At 40.9% G+C, this 15225-nt stretch overlaps 1 protein-coding gene across 2 annotated transcripts in view; it reads right to left on the bottom strand.

Annotated features, from left to right (window-relative positions):
- Positions 1 to 13148, bottom strand: part of Samd3 (sterile alpha motif domain containing 3) — a 39706-nt gene extending 26558 nt beyond the window's left edge. Inside the window, exons 1-3 of one of the 2 annotated variants that reach the window (XM_041655058.1) lie at positions 13070 to 13148; positions 12275 to 12464; positions 8847 to 8951 (exon numbers count right to left, since the gene is read on the bottom strand). In XM_041655058.1, coding sequence (XP_041510992.1) covers positions 8847 to 8951; positions 12275 to 12464; positions 13070 to 13148 — 374 coding nt within the window. Of the gene's footprint in view, positions 1 to 8846; positions 8959 to 12274; positions 12465 to 13069 lie in introns of both variants that reach the window. The other variant, XM_041655057.1, reaches the window with a different exon arrangement.
- Between the last annotated feature and the right edge of the window lie 2077 nt (positions 13149 to 15225).

The raw sequence follows: 15225 nt of genomic DNA, 5'->3' as shown, positions 1-15225 counted from the left end.
AGAATCCACTGACGATAATAATCCATCATGCTCTACTGAACAGACAAGACAAACCAGAGGCATCAAACGTTCCTTTTCTTCACTTCTAAACAATCAACACACATTTCTGAAGTGAATATAATCTAAGCAATGCAACCGAATACTAGTTAAAATGGATACTATGCAAGAAAAATAACTCCCCAAAGTTAACAAATGTATTCTAATTCAGATGTAGATAACTACACCTACAGCTATTTCCCATCTGTAAAATTATGTTTGTACCGCACTAAAAAGATCTGTACTACTGTGATGATAAAACTATCCCCAGTACTTTTAGTAAGCTAGAGTTTAGCATAGCCCAGCAGGTTGTCCCAAACTAAGTCCAGGAGTCGAAAGGACTCCCAAGTTAAAAGGACACTAATATTTCTCTCCTCACTCCTAAGTCAGGGTTCTTAGACAAGCTAACCACCACAAATGCAGCTCTGTTTCCAATTCTGGGTATAAAATAAGCCTGCAAGCCATTTAAAATATGTTAATGTGACCCCTCCCCCCCCCCAGTCTGAGAACATACTGTTTGCTAACTGATCAGTTCAGACAGTGATAAAAATACATATTCATGATAAAATTTATAATAAAGCGAGCAATGACAAATGGCAATGCCATTATTACAGTTTCAAAGTTGTTTCATAGACTGACAAACGATAATTACATATATTTATAAGATTAAAGAGATACTGTGGTATACCTATGGTATATTTATACAATGGGGAATTATTGAGTCAAGCAGATTAACCTATCCATCATCCCCAATTCTCCTCAGTCACTTCACCTGCCCAGCTGAAACATTATATTTTTAAATTGCGCACTAATTTCTTTAAATGATGAGATGGGAGTTCTCATAAAAGGCTCATTGGTTTTCTAACTTTGTCGAAATTTAATAAGAATGAAAAATCATTCAGCTATTTCCAAGAGCAGACTAACTGTAGTTTAATGGGGTTCACATAGGGTAATAATGCTATTTCTGTGAAGAACAGGTTCAGCAGAATATCAGCCCACTAAAGAAAACCCTTGACAGGGAATATTGCTGAGCATCAGTAGGAAGCAGAAGAGACCTGGCTGTTACACGGGGGTAGGAACTCTTTCTTTGCAGTGTGCAGACCATTGCTTAGCAAGGTTAATGTATGGCGATTTATCTTAAGAGAGTGAGAAAAGCAAACAGAAAGAATTCACATCCATATCTTCATTTAAATCCAAATGGTGCCTCCATGCACTCTCCCCGTGACTTTCTTTAATTTTTTTTTATCTTAATCTCTTCTCAATCATTCTTTTGATAATGCTTTGTCATCAAGTCTCCCTTCTGTTTTGAAGGTTTATTTTTATTTATGTGTATTTATGCCACATGTGTGGGTACCCAAGGAGGCTGTAAGAAGGCTCCATATTCTCTAGAGCTGGAAGGGTCAGTGGAGCTATTGGGAACCTAACGGGTACTCTGGAAAAGCAAGCAGCAAGTGCTGTTAACTGGTGAGCCCCTTCTCCACCTGCTAAGAGTCTCTTTTCCACGTCCTACCCAACATTGCCAACAATTTTACTCTGTTTACCTCCCATTCAAAGCTTCTGAAATAGTTCATCATTTTTTTTTTAAATTCTAGATGCTCATTTGTGTTCCCCTCCTCCCCAGATTTCATACTGAACCCCTAACCTGTATATGATATGACTACATCCGGGGACAGGCTTTATGCAGGTAACTTGAGCTAGATGAGGCCACGGAGGTTGATTGAGACTGAGCATCCATTTATGAAGTGCACCTTCTTTCTCAGGGTCATGTGAGGATGTATAGAGAAGGTGGCTATCCTAGTTAAGGTGATTGCTGTGATGAAACACCATGACCAAAGCAACTCGGGAAAGAAACGGTCTATTTTGCTTATATGATCAGGAATCATTGAGGGAAGCAGGGCAGGAACTCAAACCAGATAGGAACCTGGAGGCAGGAGCTAATACAGAGGCAATGAAGGAATGCTGCTTGCTGGCTTGCTCCTCATGGCTTGCTCAGCCTGCTTTCTTAAAGAACCCAGGACCATCATCCCAGGGTGGCACTACCAAAAATGGGCTGGGCCTTCCAACATGAATCATTAATTAAGAAAATGCCCTACAGACATATCTACTATCAGCCTGATCTTTTGGAGGCATTTTCTCAATTGAGGGTCTTATCAGAGAACAAAATGATCACCATTGTGACCTTAAATTTGAGACTTTAAAATCGGAATATAAATTTGTATTGTGTAAACTACTCAGCCTGTGATAATTGTTGTGGCTAAGACAGTGGCTGATTTCCTGGTGGCTTTTACTGTGCATCTTCCTCTTAGTATAGTGAACCTTGGCGTCTTCATCTTCATTCCGCATCCTCAAGCGTCATGAAAATTTCTTGCATTGTACCCCTTGCATTATCTATTCCTCATGATGATTTATGCTCCCACATTAATCTGGGCTTGATCACACAACTTCAAGTGTGTTACTACCAGAGTTCTTTTTTCATAATAGCAAGCTACAAGCTTTACAAAATGTCTGGAATGCACCCGTGTCAGCAACTTAACCCTCTCTCCCTCTCCCTCTTCTGAGTGTATGCTAAGCCTCTCCTCAGATGGATACTCATCACTACTTTGGTAGCCCTACTGGGCCCTTCCTCGGCAGAAGTAACAACACTGCCTGATCCAGCATCACATGTGGACTTGCAACTATTCTTGCCTGTCTTGATTCCTGTGTTGTGTAACTGTACCCCCTTGCAAATCAGGACTTTTTAAATTATCCTTTTCTTTTCTAGGTCCACAGGAATTATCACACTGAGAACTGAGGGAGCCCTCAGCACTAAAGCTCAGGCCCTAAGGTTGTAAGAGGCTGTAACAAGAACCTGAAAAGTAAGAACTGTGACTTTTGTGACCTCTCAGCTCATCTGGCAGGGTTTCAGAGCTAAATCTCTCCCTCCCTCAGTCCGTCCCTCCTCTGTGTATGTTTGTGTGTATGCCTTCTAGCTGTTGCCTCATTCTTTCTATTAATATTGCTGTGGGAAAGGGAGAGACAGTGAACAACTCTTTAGTTTTTGGCTCAAATGTAAGAATGTTAATAAATCCATTTTATATATTTGACGTCATTTTCCCTCTGTGCAGGTGAGTCACCAGGTCACACACCAGGCCTTTGTGACCAGGGACTGTCACATTCCGTCCTCGTAGTGTGAAATGGATTGAGTGATAATAGTGTTCTGAAAAGATCCAGGAATATGCGAAGAGGAGAGATACTATGTAGAAAGTTCTGTAAAAACTGGGCATAGCAGTGCAAGCCTGCAAACCAGCACTTGGGAGACAAAGATGGAATGTTCACGGGCATGTTTTATTGCATAGCAAGTTGAGGCCAGCCTAGGCTACAAGAAGCACTGTCTCAAACAAAACAAAACAATTTAATCCTGATTTAGGTCAGCAGTCTTTAGATAAGTATTTCTTATTTTATGGAACTAGCAGATATTTCACAAAGAATTGTAAGTAAATTTATTTTTTATCTATAGGATTCTGCATAGCCTCTACTATATGACTGTACACTGAGAGTTTCTCACCAAGGGATGGGGCTTAGCTTGTCATTGTCCCAAACACAGATCTTTGGATATGAGAGCCTGTGAACCCACTGACCTAGGATTCAGTTGCTAAATATGGCTCTACCCACCTGTGTGCTCTCTGATGCCCTTGCAATGGCAACGATGTCTGTCCATGAGGTCTGGAAGCTTCTCTCAAACTCTCATTGTATACACAGGCCCACAGGACTCCTTGTTCGGTTTTCTACTGCAACTCACAACCCATGGCCAAACTTTCTAGGACAGGAATGTCCCCTATTCTATTCTAGAGCCTGAGTCCCAGGAGGGGATTGCTGTCCCAAACATCCTGGTATAAGCCTTGATCTTCCACCTAGGACCACTTGTGAGAGTTGAGATCAGAATTTTTTAAATCTCACTGAACACCATGCTTGCCTTAGCGCAAGCAATAGTTAAAATATATGCATGCCAACTGTGTGCCAGGTCCTAAGAACTTTTCATGTATTAACTCACTATTCTACTGATTTGCAGATGAGAAAACGCCCACTTAGGCTGCAGAATTTGTTAATTAGTTGGTAAATGATGGCAAATGACAAAACCAGACTCCAAAACTAAGCTCTTAACTATCTGCTTGCCCCTGGTCCCCAGCCTTATTAACTCTGCCATCTCAGGGTTGACATGCTTATGCTTCCATCTGATACTTACAATTACCCCTTTCTCAGCTCATCAGCAGTGTAGAGTTGTGTGGGAGCCACTAGCTATGGTAGAGGGTCCCAAGACCTCCCATCTAATCACAAAGTTCTCCTGAAAGATTCATTTTCTAATCTGGTCATATAGATTTGACTCAACTATGAAGAAGTCATGGAAAAATTCATAAAATACAAGTCTCCTTCTATAGTAAATATTTGGTGACACAATAAAGGTATGATTAGTCCCTGATAATCACCTCCCATGCCTCTTGGCCAACAGAACAAAGGACAGAAGTGTATAGGAACTGGAAATGCCAATCACAAGGCTGGGACCTAGCACAGTGGTAGAGCACTCCATTAGCATGTGTGAGCCCCCAATTTTATTCACCAGCATTGCTGAGAAGACTTGCTGCATATCTGATCAGAACTTGTACTGAGCAACTCTACCTGGGCTGCCATGCTTTATTTACGAAGCCTTCCTTTTATTACAGTCTGGGATAGAACGCGTCCACAGCTGGGCTGCTGTCTCTTGTCTGAAACACCGATGTGAAAACGACCGCAACTAATATATCAGAAATGTTGAAGGTCCATTGACATTTGCTTCACAGAGCAGATGCAGGAAAAGTTCATTCTACACTACCCCACAGCAGTAGCCAGACCACGAAAGAAGTCATTAAAGTAATTCTTAAATATGCATGAAACCATGACTAACTTCCAATTATGCCCCAAGGCAGGAGCAAAGCCTGGCACATCTACTTTAAGTTCAAGTTGAGTATTTAAAACAATGCGTAAGAAACCACAGTTTATTTGATTTCTTGCTTTATTGGTCACTAAAAGAGAAATGAAGAGTTTTTAAGTATGTAAATAAAAGAAGAAAGAAGTCCACTGCAGTAGAAACCATCCCCAATACGTCACCAGTACGTGATGATGTCACCTAATGATCCAGAAAGGTATTTAAACCATACAGTAACAAGCACCCATCACCCAAGAAAAGTCCCCTGCTCCAGAGTGCCATGGTGTTTCAAACCCCGGGACAAATGTCTGCAACCAAAGACTTTTCCAGAGACGTTGACTACAACTAGAGTTAGGTGAGTTTGCAGCCTCTAGAAACCTGTTTTTTCATTTTTCTCTACAAATAGCCTGCATGGAAAGCTTATTTGTTTCCACTGTCAGGAAACAAATATCCCAAAGATCCTCAACTGCCTTCGTGTGACCTGGTGACACGTGTCAGGTCCATAGATGTGTCTCCCATCAAGTCCCTATGGGTATCAGGTGGTGTTTTCATTCCAAATAATTACAGAAACAATTTGGGGGAGGCAAGTAGAAAGGGACTGAACCCTGAAACCAGCACTTGCTCCGCCACTCATTCTTGAAAGCAGTTGGTTTCATGAAAGTCTAGTGGGCAACAGCTTCAAATTTATTGCCTGTTCTGAGTAAATGGGAAATACTTGAAGCTGTGTTTGTAAGATCACCACATTTGCTATGGAATGTCTCAAAAGGTCTAAAAGGAAATTGCTGCTACTCAAATACATATCCTGTCTCCCCAAAGTATATTGTCTTTTTTTGGTTCACATTCATCAGCTCAGGTTTGGAAGCCTGATTGGATTTTGAGGTGCCAGAGGCTGAGATAAATTCACTCTATAAAATAACAGGATGTGGTCATTGTCTCCGAGGTGTTTATCGTCGGAGGAGGGAATAGACTTTAATAAACTAAGGTTATTGTCCACCTTTGTAAGCAGAACAAGAATTACAAAGAAGGCACTGTTTCTAGACGGACTGAACCTGAATGATCCGGTCTGGGTGTCACTGGAGGCTGACTAGTTTTAAAGGGTGGGCAGGCTTTAGGAAGGCAGGCAAGGGGACCATGCAGCATAATGGAAAAAGAAACAAGAGGCCCTTGATGCATAACTATCAAATGGATAGAATAGCAGAGAGACAGAAGAAAAAGATGGAGGATGCCTTTAATTATTTTAGTTTACATGGCTGGAAAGAGATCAAACATGAGGTGATGAGATCTCTATTCTTCAATCTATAGGACCACTGTGATCTTAACTTGTCTCAGAACCAGTTGCTTAGAAGAAGGTATTTGACCACACATGGCCTGTGAGTTTCCCTTCCCCAGATACAAGAACAAAGCAGTAATGAATGACTGGGACTGTTGACATTGGGGATCTGAGCTATTATCGAAAGATTTTCTATAGAGTTGGTTCTGGGTGAGGCAGTATGGAGGGAGCAGGGCATCCATCATTAGCAAAGGAAAGAAGCAGGCAGTGATGTGGGATTGCCCTCCATATTCCGTGAATACCATTGGTTCATAAAGAAACTGGCTTGGCCTGATAGGGTAGAGTAGAGCTAGGAGGGGAAAGCTAAACTGAATGCTGGATGAAAGGAGGCAGAGTCAGGGAGAAACCATGGGGCCCCACTGGAGATAGACTTCACAACTTTACCCCATAAGCCACAGCCTTGTGACGATACACAGATTAATAGAAATGGGTGAAATTAATATGTAAGAGCTAGCCGATAAGAAGTTAGAGCTAATAGGTCAAGTAATGATTTAATTAACAGTTTCCATGTGGTTATTTCGGGTCTGGGTGGTGGGGAAATGAACAAGTGACCAAGTGGCCTTCTACCCAAGGCAGGCAAGGAAGGAAGAACAAAAGAAAGGGGTCCAGAACCAGACCCTTGGAGCCAGGGGAGCTTAAAGATTCTGCCTCAGAATATGAGTTGTTTTTCTTACAATAAGCCTATTTTGTCTTTAGTTTTCATAAATTTTTGTTTCTTAAGCTCACATGTGCTTGAAGGTAGGAGAGACTGATTCATGTTTTTGAGTCATATATATGTGTGTGTGTGCACGTGTTGTGTGTGTATGTATGTGTGTGTGTGTGTGTGTGTGTGTAATTTGAGGTCCTTTTCCAGATGGATGGGTAATAGGTGATCTAATACAGAAACCCAGAGCTTAGGAGATACTTTGAGGTGAACGGCTATGGGCAAATATGTTCTGTTTCCTAAGCCTTTCCATCTCTCTTAACTTCTAAAGCAGTATTTCTTCCACTTGGTAGGTGTGATAGAGAACGGTAAATATGAGGATCATTATCCGTGTTTTCCAACAGAGGATTGGGGACCATGGTAAGGAGGTAGATACCACTGGCCATAACCCTCACCCATGGCTCTCCTCCCACTTCTATAGTGGCAGCAGCAGACTAGCAGTGTTAGAGAGGGCATTTGGAGACTCATAACTCACTCGGTGTACCTGGAGACACAGCCAAGGAAAGCTTCAGGAATCAATCTGCACCGTGGGAAGAAAGGTGGGAATGCAGCTTCCTTGAAAACGGATTTGCATTTTCTGAACCATTCTTGAACCACGAATTCCCAAGGGACTGTTTTTCTGCCTCTCCTGTTCGTTGTACCTAGCTGTAGTATATCTAGACTTTTGTTTCATTTTGAAATGGGTTTCACTAAGCTGCCCAGGGTGACCCCTTCAGCCTCTCGGGTAGCTGCTATTTATTAAAAGCCTGTACCAATGAGCACAGCTCTCCTTTCCATCTTCTAGTCCACCATCCCCAAAGGAGCCATGGAATAAAGGCGGCTGAGCTGTAATCCAGAGGCTGTCGGGAAACTGTCTAGAAATCCCTTGACTTCCCCAACTCTCAGTTTTACTCATTCATTAAAAGAGAAAGCAAAATCTCCTTTCTTTGTGGGCTGTGCCAGGGAGACTATATAATGATAATGTAAAGGGGTTATAAACACACACACACACACACACACACACACACACACACACACACACCACACACACACCACAAAGGACTATAGTCCTGCTTGGTTGCTATGGATATTTCTCCCATACCTGAAAAATGCTTCACTCTGCAGGGACTCCTACCATGCATGGTAGCTGAACGGACCTCCTGAAATGCTTTACTCTGCAAGGACTTCCACCATGCATGGTGAATGCAAGGCCCGCTCTGCAGGAACTCTGAAATATTATTGTGCAGGGATCCTTACCATTCACAGTGGATGAATGGACCACTGGACTGGGTGACTGTAAGAAGCTAGAGGAGGATGCGGAGGCACCTCTTATCTGCTACCACCTCATCAGTTTTGTCTGAGCACTGGATTCTGACATGTGATTCTCTAGGTCCATAGTTTTTTGTTCCCCCTCCTTTGGTGCAATAGAACCCAGATACTGAAATATCACTAGGAAATTTAACGAACTGCTTATGAGAACAGTGCCTCCCTCTGGAATAGTCAAGTTAAAGCAGCCTCCAAAATTCAAGGCAAAACCAAAGATTTTTTTGTTTTAACTCAATTCAAGATCTCTCGGACATTATCTACAAATTTACCCTGGATAGATTATGATGGAGGAACATCCTTTTTCCCATCAAAGGATAAACACTTGAAAGAAACGTATAGAATCATCAAAACTCCTTTGTCAATTCAACCTTGATATTTTATCCAATATCTCCATTCCTTGTTAAAAGCTTGCCTTTTAGGACAATGAAAAAGATTTAATAAAAATTTAGATTTAGTGTATCTAAACACATGAAATTTTATAAACAAAGACAAATACCACTTGGCTTTAAAATATTATAAAGTTGGCATCTCACCTCTGCTTCAATACTCTTTGGTCAATGAGCCCATTATCAAGGTTTTCCACTGGATACAAAGATGTCTGGTCCCCATAGCTGGTGGGACTGGAGTTCTCTTCATGCCTGTAGTAAAGTGGTAGAGCTGTATGATTGACATGGGGTGTTAAACAGGAGCATCGACCACTGATCTCATTGTGTTTGAAAGGGAAGACTCAGCTCATCTTCATCCTTATCCAAGAGCACATGCGGCTCATGGCTCAGAACATTAATTGCAAAGAAGACCCCATGCATCATCACCTCACACAGTGACTTCTTTATGGAGCAGACTGCTGCCAGTTTACCTTACTGCCTTCATGAGTCCGGCAAAGGGTGTGTGTGTGTGTGTGTGTGTGTGTGTGTGTGTGTGTGTACATTAGAAGCCAACCTCAGTTGTCATTTCTCAGGAGCCTTCAGCCTTGTTTTATTGTGAATTGGGACCTGCTGGTTACTCTAGGCTTTGTGTGTGTATGTGTGTGTGTGTGTGTACATTAGAAGCCAACCTCAGTTGTCATTTCTCAGGAGCCTTCAACCTTGTTTTATTGTGAATTGGGACCTGCTGGTTACTCTAGGCTTTGTGTGTGTATGTGTGTGTGTGTGTACATTAGAAGCCAACCTCAGTTGTCATTTCTCAGGAGCCTTCAACCTTGTTTTATTGTGAATTGGGACCTGCTGGTTACTCTAGGCTGGCTGGACAGTGGCCCCAGGTATCAGCCTTTCCCCGCTTCCCCAGTGCTAGGTTGCAATTGTCTGTCATGATACCTGCCCTTTCATGAGGGCACTGTGTAGTGAGCGTGTGTCTTCATGCTTACATAGCAAGCAGTTATAACTCAGCCATCTCCTCAGCACCCGATGTGGCACGGTTTTAAACCGTGTTAAGATAAGACTTTCCTTTACGAAGTGATGGTGATAGCAGAGTCTGTATTTCTCTATAAATATTCTTGCAGTAAAAACAAATGCTTAGCTGTGTTTGGCCTCTCTGCAACTCCCTACTATTTTCAAGGGATTTTTTTTTTTATTATCATAAAATCTTTTCCTCTTAGAACTTCACTCCATCACTCCTAAGTGAGGAAACCCAGAAGCCCAGAATGGAAGGAAACTTGCTCACAGCCACAGGTTTAGTTCTGTGTGTCAGAATCTGCACCTATTTCCTCCAGTTTCCCATTCACTGATTTCTCTACCAGATCCAATGAAAACAACAATCGAAAAGCAACTGCAGGCAAGACATTTCTGTTATCTGTGCAGTTATGAATAGGATGCATCCTCTTCAGATGTTTCTTTGCAAAACACTTTACCAGGGAACCACTGAATGGAATTTTAATCAAGTTTAAAACCCATTTGCTCTCTCTGATTTAACTGTTTCATAGACTTTTAAGAATAGATCAAAAGAATCATTTATTCTGTATTTCATCTTACAGTTGAACAGGCTCAAAATAAAGTAGCAAAAAGTCAAATAAATGCCCAAGATCAGATGAGTAGCAAATATAGCAGGGATTGGAAATCACGTTTAGTTTTGTAACTATAGGGCTGCATCAAGTTTCTGGTCTTTATTAAGCATTTTTACAAATGTTTGACTCCATGGCGTATATTCATATCTGCTTTATCATTGTCCTCAAGTGACAACATATTCTTTAAGTACAATGTGCTTGGCAAATATAACCAACAGGCAACTTGTGATTTCACACAAGAACACTTTCACCAAAACATAAGACTATACAAATCCTTAAAGGAAGCTGGGAACTCGCTGGGATAGAGTAATAAACTCACATTCATAAATCTCTGCTGCCAGTCTGCTCAGCCTTGGTTACACTTGAAACTAGCATTCTGGTTAAAGGGAGCGAAGATTTGCCACGAGATTATGATGTCTCAGTGCAAATTTAAGCAGTAAAAAGTGCAATTTCAGTATGTCGATGAAGACACAAGATCTCTGACACAGGAACAAAATCAATTCAAGCCAGTGGTAAATGCAGGGATGAAGCCCAGAGCTCTTGGCAGTCCAACCAGCTCCAGTGTGCCACAGAGCAGTGTAAGTGTAAGACTCAAAGGCTGCCGGTTTTCCTTTGAGCTGTGCCCAAGGAAAGATCAGGATTCCAGTCAATGGGGAGGGACTTCCAGTTCAAAAGTTCTAGCCATGCCAAAGTGCTGGGAAACATTGCAATCTCTTTGAACTTCACGACTCCCTTTTGCTAGAGAGAATTACAATTGTACAATGGGAATTCTGCAAAGTCACAGACCCAAGACCATGCCTCAACCATGTTTGGAAGAAATCCTTCAGATATGTCACTTGCAGAATTTCCAGGTTGATCTCATTTATAATAATTATTATTATTATTACTTTTTAAAAAGACAACATCTAACTCTAGCTTAAATCAGTCTCAAACTCACAAGAACCCTTCTGTCTCAGCCTCTCAAGGACTAGAGTTACAAATCAACCATGTCCTACTCCTCAGCCCAATATAAGACTAACCCTTCACGGCTACCTGTCCCAAATATCTAAATACTCTAGAAATTAAATTACTTAAGCCAAGTCCCTCTAACATTATATTCCTTATCAAGAAAAAGAGAAGTATTTATAATTACAGGACTAATTTCAGGAAAGGTAAAAATAAAATGATACCCATCTTACTTTTTTGTTTTTAATGAACAGTGATTGGTCAATAGGAAATATTTAGCCTTAAAAGTCTTGGTAAGCCTTAAACATTGAAACACGAAACCAGAGTGCCTGAGAGCATCTTGTAGCATAGATTTTTGAAATGAACATTTTAATTGATAAATCTTGTTATCATTCCTTTAGGTTGAAAAGTCAGATTGGAAAACAAGCAAAGCCACCCTCCACCCTTCGAGATTTTATCTGACATCATGAATTTTCTGCACATTTTCTCCAGTGTTCTGTCACAGTGTTCCATATTTTATGACTAACTCCAAAAGAGTCATGAAGCTCAATTGTGGCAAAGGGGTGAGCAAATTCTATTGTGAAGGTCCTAAAGAAGAGAGTATAAATTGTATACCAAAGAAAGACCTAAGCAAATAAACACACAAATGAAGAAACAGCTTGGGACAAGGCAAGTGCATAGCCACAGGTCCTGGTGGTTGCCTGGTTACTGCATCTCGTCCCCCTTTCCAAAACTTAACATGCATTTTTACTGTTGGCTCTGCAAGAGCTCCTGAAGGAACTTCCTGCCTGCAGCATTGCCCTAACAACCCCAGTGAGTGTTTAAAGACCAGTGGAAAGAAAAACAACAGATCCTGACCCAATTCTTCATAAGCATCAGTCCAATAGAAGAAACACTGTGCACACCATCTAGCTGAAAATTGGCCACAGTTTTGAAAGAGCTTTGATTGCTTGCCACGAGGCAGAAGCCATGCAGAAACAGGGAACGAAAACCAAGCCTGTTCACCCGTGTACTCACTCGGGGGTAGCTTGTGCCAGGGTCAACAGGGATGTCTCTCTGGGACCTCCAGTGGGCTTCAGCCATTGATTGCTCTGCTTGTATTTTTTAATGAAGTCCAGCAGAACAGCCTGGTGTCCAATTTTCTTGACTAGTTGCTGGATCATCCGGTCATTAAGAGCCAGGAGTGCAGCTCCACTGACTTCTTCCTCTGGGAAAAAGAAAATTAGCTTTCATATCACTTCCCAGTAAAACATGGGCATGGAAAAAGAGAGAAAACGAGTTTTCTAGTATTTAAAGGATCATCTAAACTTGCAATAGCCTTGTCTGTTAGAGTTCTGATATTAGAGTGCATAGCTTTGACTTCATGTCTCCTACTAAAAAATTACCAGAACACAGAGTCCCGATATAAAAACTTTTTGTATGCACATTAACGCCTTTTCCAGGCCGATTTCAACAGCCAAAAGAAATAGAAGGTTTTTGGGGGAGGCTGTTTTTATAATACCTCCTAGTTGATGTTTAATATTGGCACATCCCCCACAGTATAAAACACATGGGATTCCATAAGAAAAAGAAACGCACAATGTCTGTATCAAAAGTAACTCCCAAGAGTTTGCAATCGTCTAGACATCGCTTCTCTTCAGATCATGGTAGGTAAACTGCCCCAGTCTGTAGAAGGGAGACAAAGTTCTTCACCCAAACAGCTCCTTTTCCACCACAGGCAGACACTAGGTAACAAAAGCAGCCTTCACGACAGAGGGCACCTGCGCAACTGCAGGACCCAAATCAAATTCACTGGAAGAATAAAGGACTCACCTTGAAATCTGGGGACTAGCTCACCTAACTTTTTCTCCACCAACCACTTGCAGACCTCATCCACTGACCACGCTTCCATTGCCGGGTTCTTGTCAGTACACCTGTGGAATGAAAGGTGAGGATGACCTTCTTTCCTTCCTTCCTTCCTTCCTTCCTTCCTTCCTTCCTTCCTTCCTTATTGTTGTTCCTTGATTTCTTTTCTTGTTAGTCACCTTTCTACTCTGCTACACTTTTTTTCAATATTTAGCTCTTAAAAAGATTAGTTTTTTTTTCCTTTTTTACAATGCACACTTAGAAGTTGCTAATAAAACAAATACTTGCTTTAAATATGGCTTTTTAGCCTATTGCCTACTCTCATGTCTTCACCGGCTCCCACTTTAATTCCACAGGCATCCCTCAGTTTAACTCACAGGCAGCCCGCGCATACAATGGCACCCAATCCTTTACCATTAACACCCAGGTTTCTTCACAAAGAACAGAAAGGTGTGAAATCATCAGGAAGTGGTTGACATTTACAGAGGGGTGGGCAGGGGAGAAAGGGAGGATGGGATCAGATAGAAGCCTGACTGAGAGATATGAATAAACCAGGATGGTTTAACCCCTTCTTCTCCCAGCTAGAAGCGGGGGCTTCCCACCACCCTGGCAGCTTTGGATTAGCAGATAGATGTCCCTGCCAGTTTTCTCTGGGGAAAAGTGACTTCAAATATCATTCTCCCATCCTTCCAGTATTGCTCTCACATATTCTATTACATTCCCAAATGGTACCAAACACCACTATAACTGGAAAAGTAACTAGTATAATTTTTTAAAATTGGCTGGGAAGATTCAATACTAGGAAATATTTGAAACGTTAGTGTCGAAGGGAAAGAAGCAAGCACAAACTTTGCCAGGTACATTCTTAACTACTCACTGACTTTTCATGCTACCATCCTACCCTATCAACTTCCATTGTTTTCCTATTTTCTGGAGGAAGGGTCTTTCCTGCCTTTATAATTCAACCCAGGGGACTTCTAACGAACTGATAGAAGCTAAAAGCAATCCTAAAATATGTTAAACTTTCATCGTTACTTTCAGTGTTGACTTTTATTCTAGATGATTTATCATTTCGCTGTATGATACTATTTTATAAAGAGAGCGAGAAAAAGTTCCATTGGTGGAATTGGAATTATAAAAACAAATAAAACACAAATGTATTTGTTTATATGTTTAACCTTTATTGCTGGAAGTTTTAAAAAGAAACATTTTTGCTTGTGTGTGTGTTGTCAGACTAAGAACGGTGGGAAGAAAAAAGATGTACCCTTCATTCAGGACAGTCTGAATAAGAACAGACTTCAAAAGCAATTTCCTAGAAAACAAGAAACTTCAAAGTAACAGGCCACATACTCCTAAGTATCCACAAACACGCACTAGAAAAACTGAAAACAAGGGTTAAATACAGAAGCACACCTTCTGAATCCCAGCAGTGGATCTAATTTGCTTCAGCAAACAGTAGCCACAGAGCTCCTCCCCCAGGCTAAGCAGCAATCGCGGGGTGTGAAAAGTCATTATTTGCAAGCCGCTGGTGTAAATTAAAAATCACACCTTTCTGTCACACTTCTGGCTTCCTTGCAAAGAGTAAGAGTTAGAAAAAATAAAATAAAAAAGTAAGAAAGGAGAGGGAGAGAAAAACAATCTCTAAATACCAATATTGGACTGTTTGCAGGCAACCATCGATAGGAGAAAGGAAAGAAAAACAATGTTTGGAAGCATAGGTATTTTAAGTTGGTAAGAATTTACTCTAATTCTTCTTCTGATAAAAACACAACAATTATTAAATAACGAGCCCAGACAAACTGGTAGTTTTTATTTTGTTTTTTTTCTGAAAATTAAGTCAAATATTATTGCTACCTAGGCAATTTAACACTGTTACCTTAGAAAAAGAACTACACCCAATGAGAAAAAAAATGTTATCAAGGAGCTTCAGGTTAACTTTCTGAAACCTTGAAAATATGTCAAAAGATGAGGGCAAGTACTCGCTCTAAATACTTACTTCACACAATAGCAAGAAAAGAAAAAAGAAAAATTAGTACCATGTATGAGCACACCAGCTAACAACTCTAATTCTATTAAGTTTTACTTCCATGAAATAAATTTATATTAAATATTAAAGGGACGGG

This window comes from Microtus oregoni, unplaced genomic scaffold (genome assembly GCF_018167655.1).
Source record: "Microtus oregoni isolate MIOR12 unplaced genomic scaffold, Mior012 000006F_ref0000085, whole genome shotgun sequence".
In the NCBI taxonomy this organism is placed as follows: domain Eukaryota; kingdom Metazoa; phylum Chordata; class Mammalia; order Rodentia; family Cricetidae; genus Microtus; species Microtus oregoni.
Note: the sequence above shows the minus strand (reverse complement) of the source record. Positions and strands in the feature narration are given on the sequence as shown.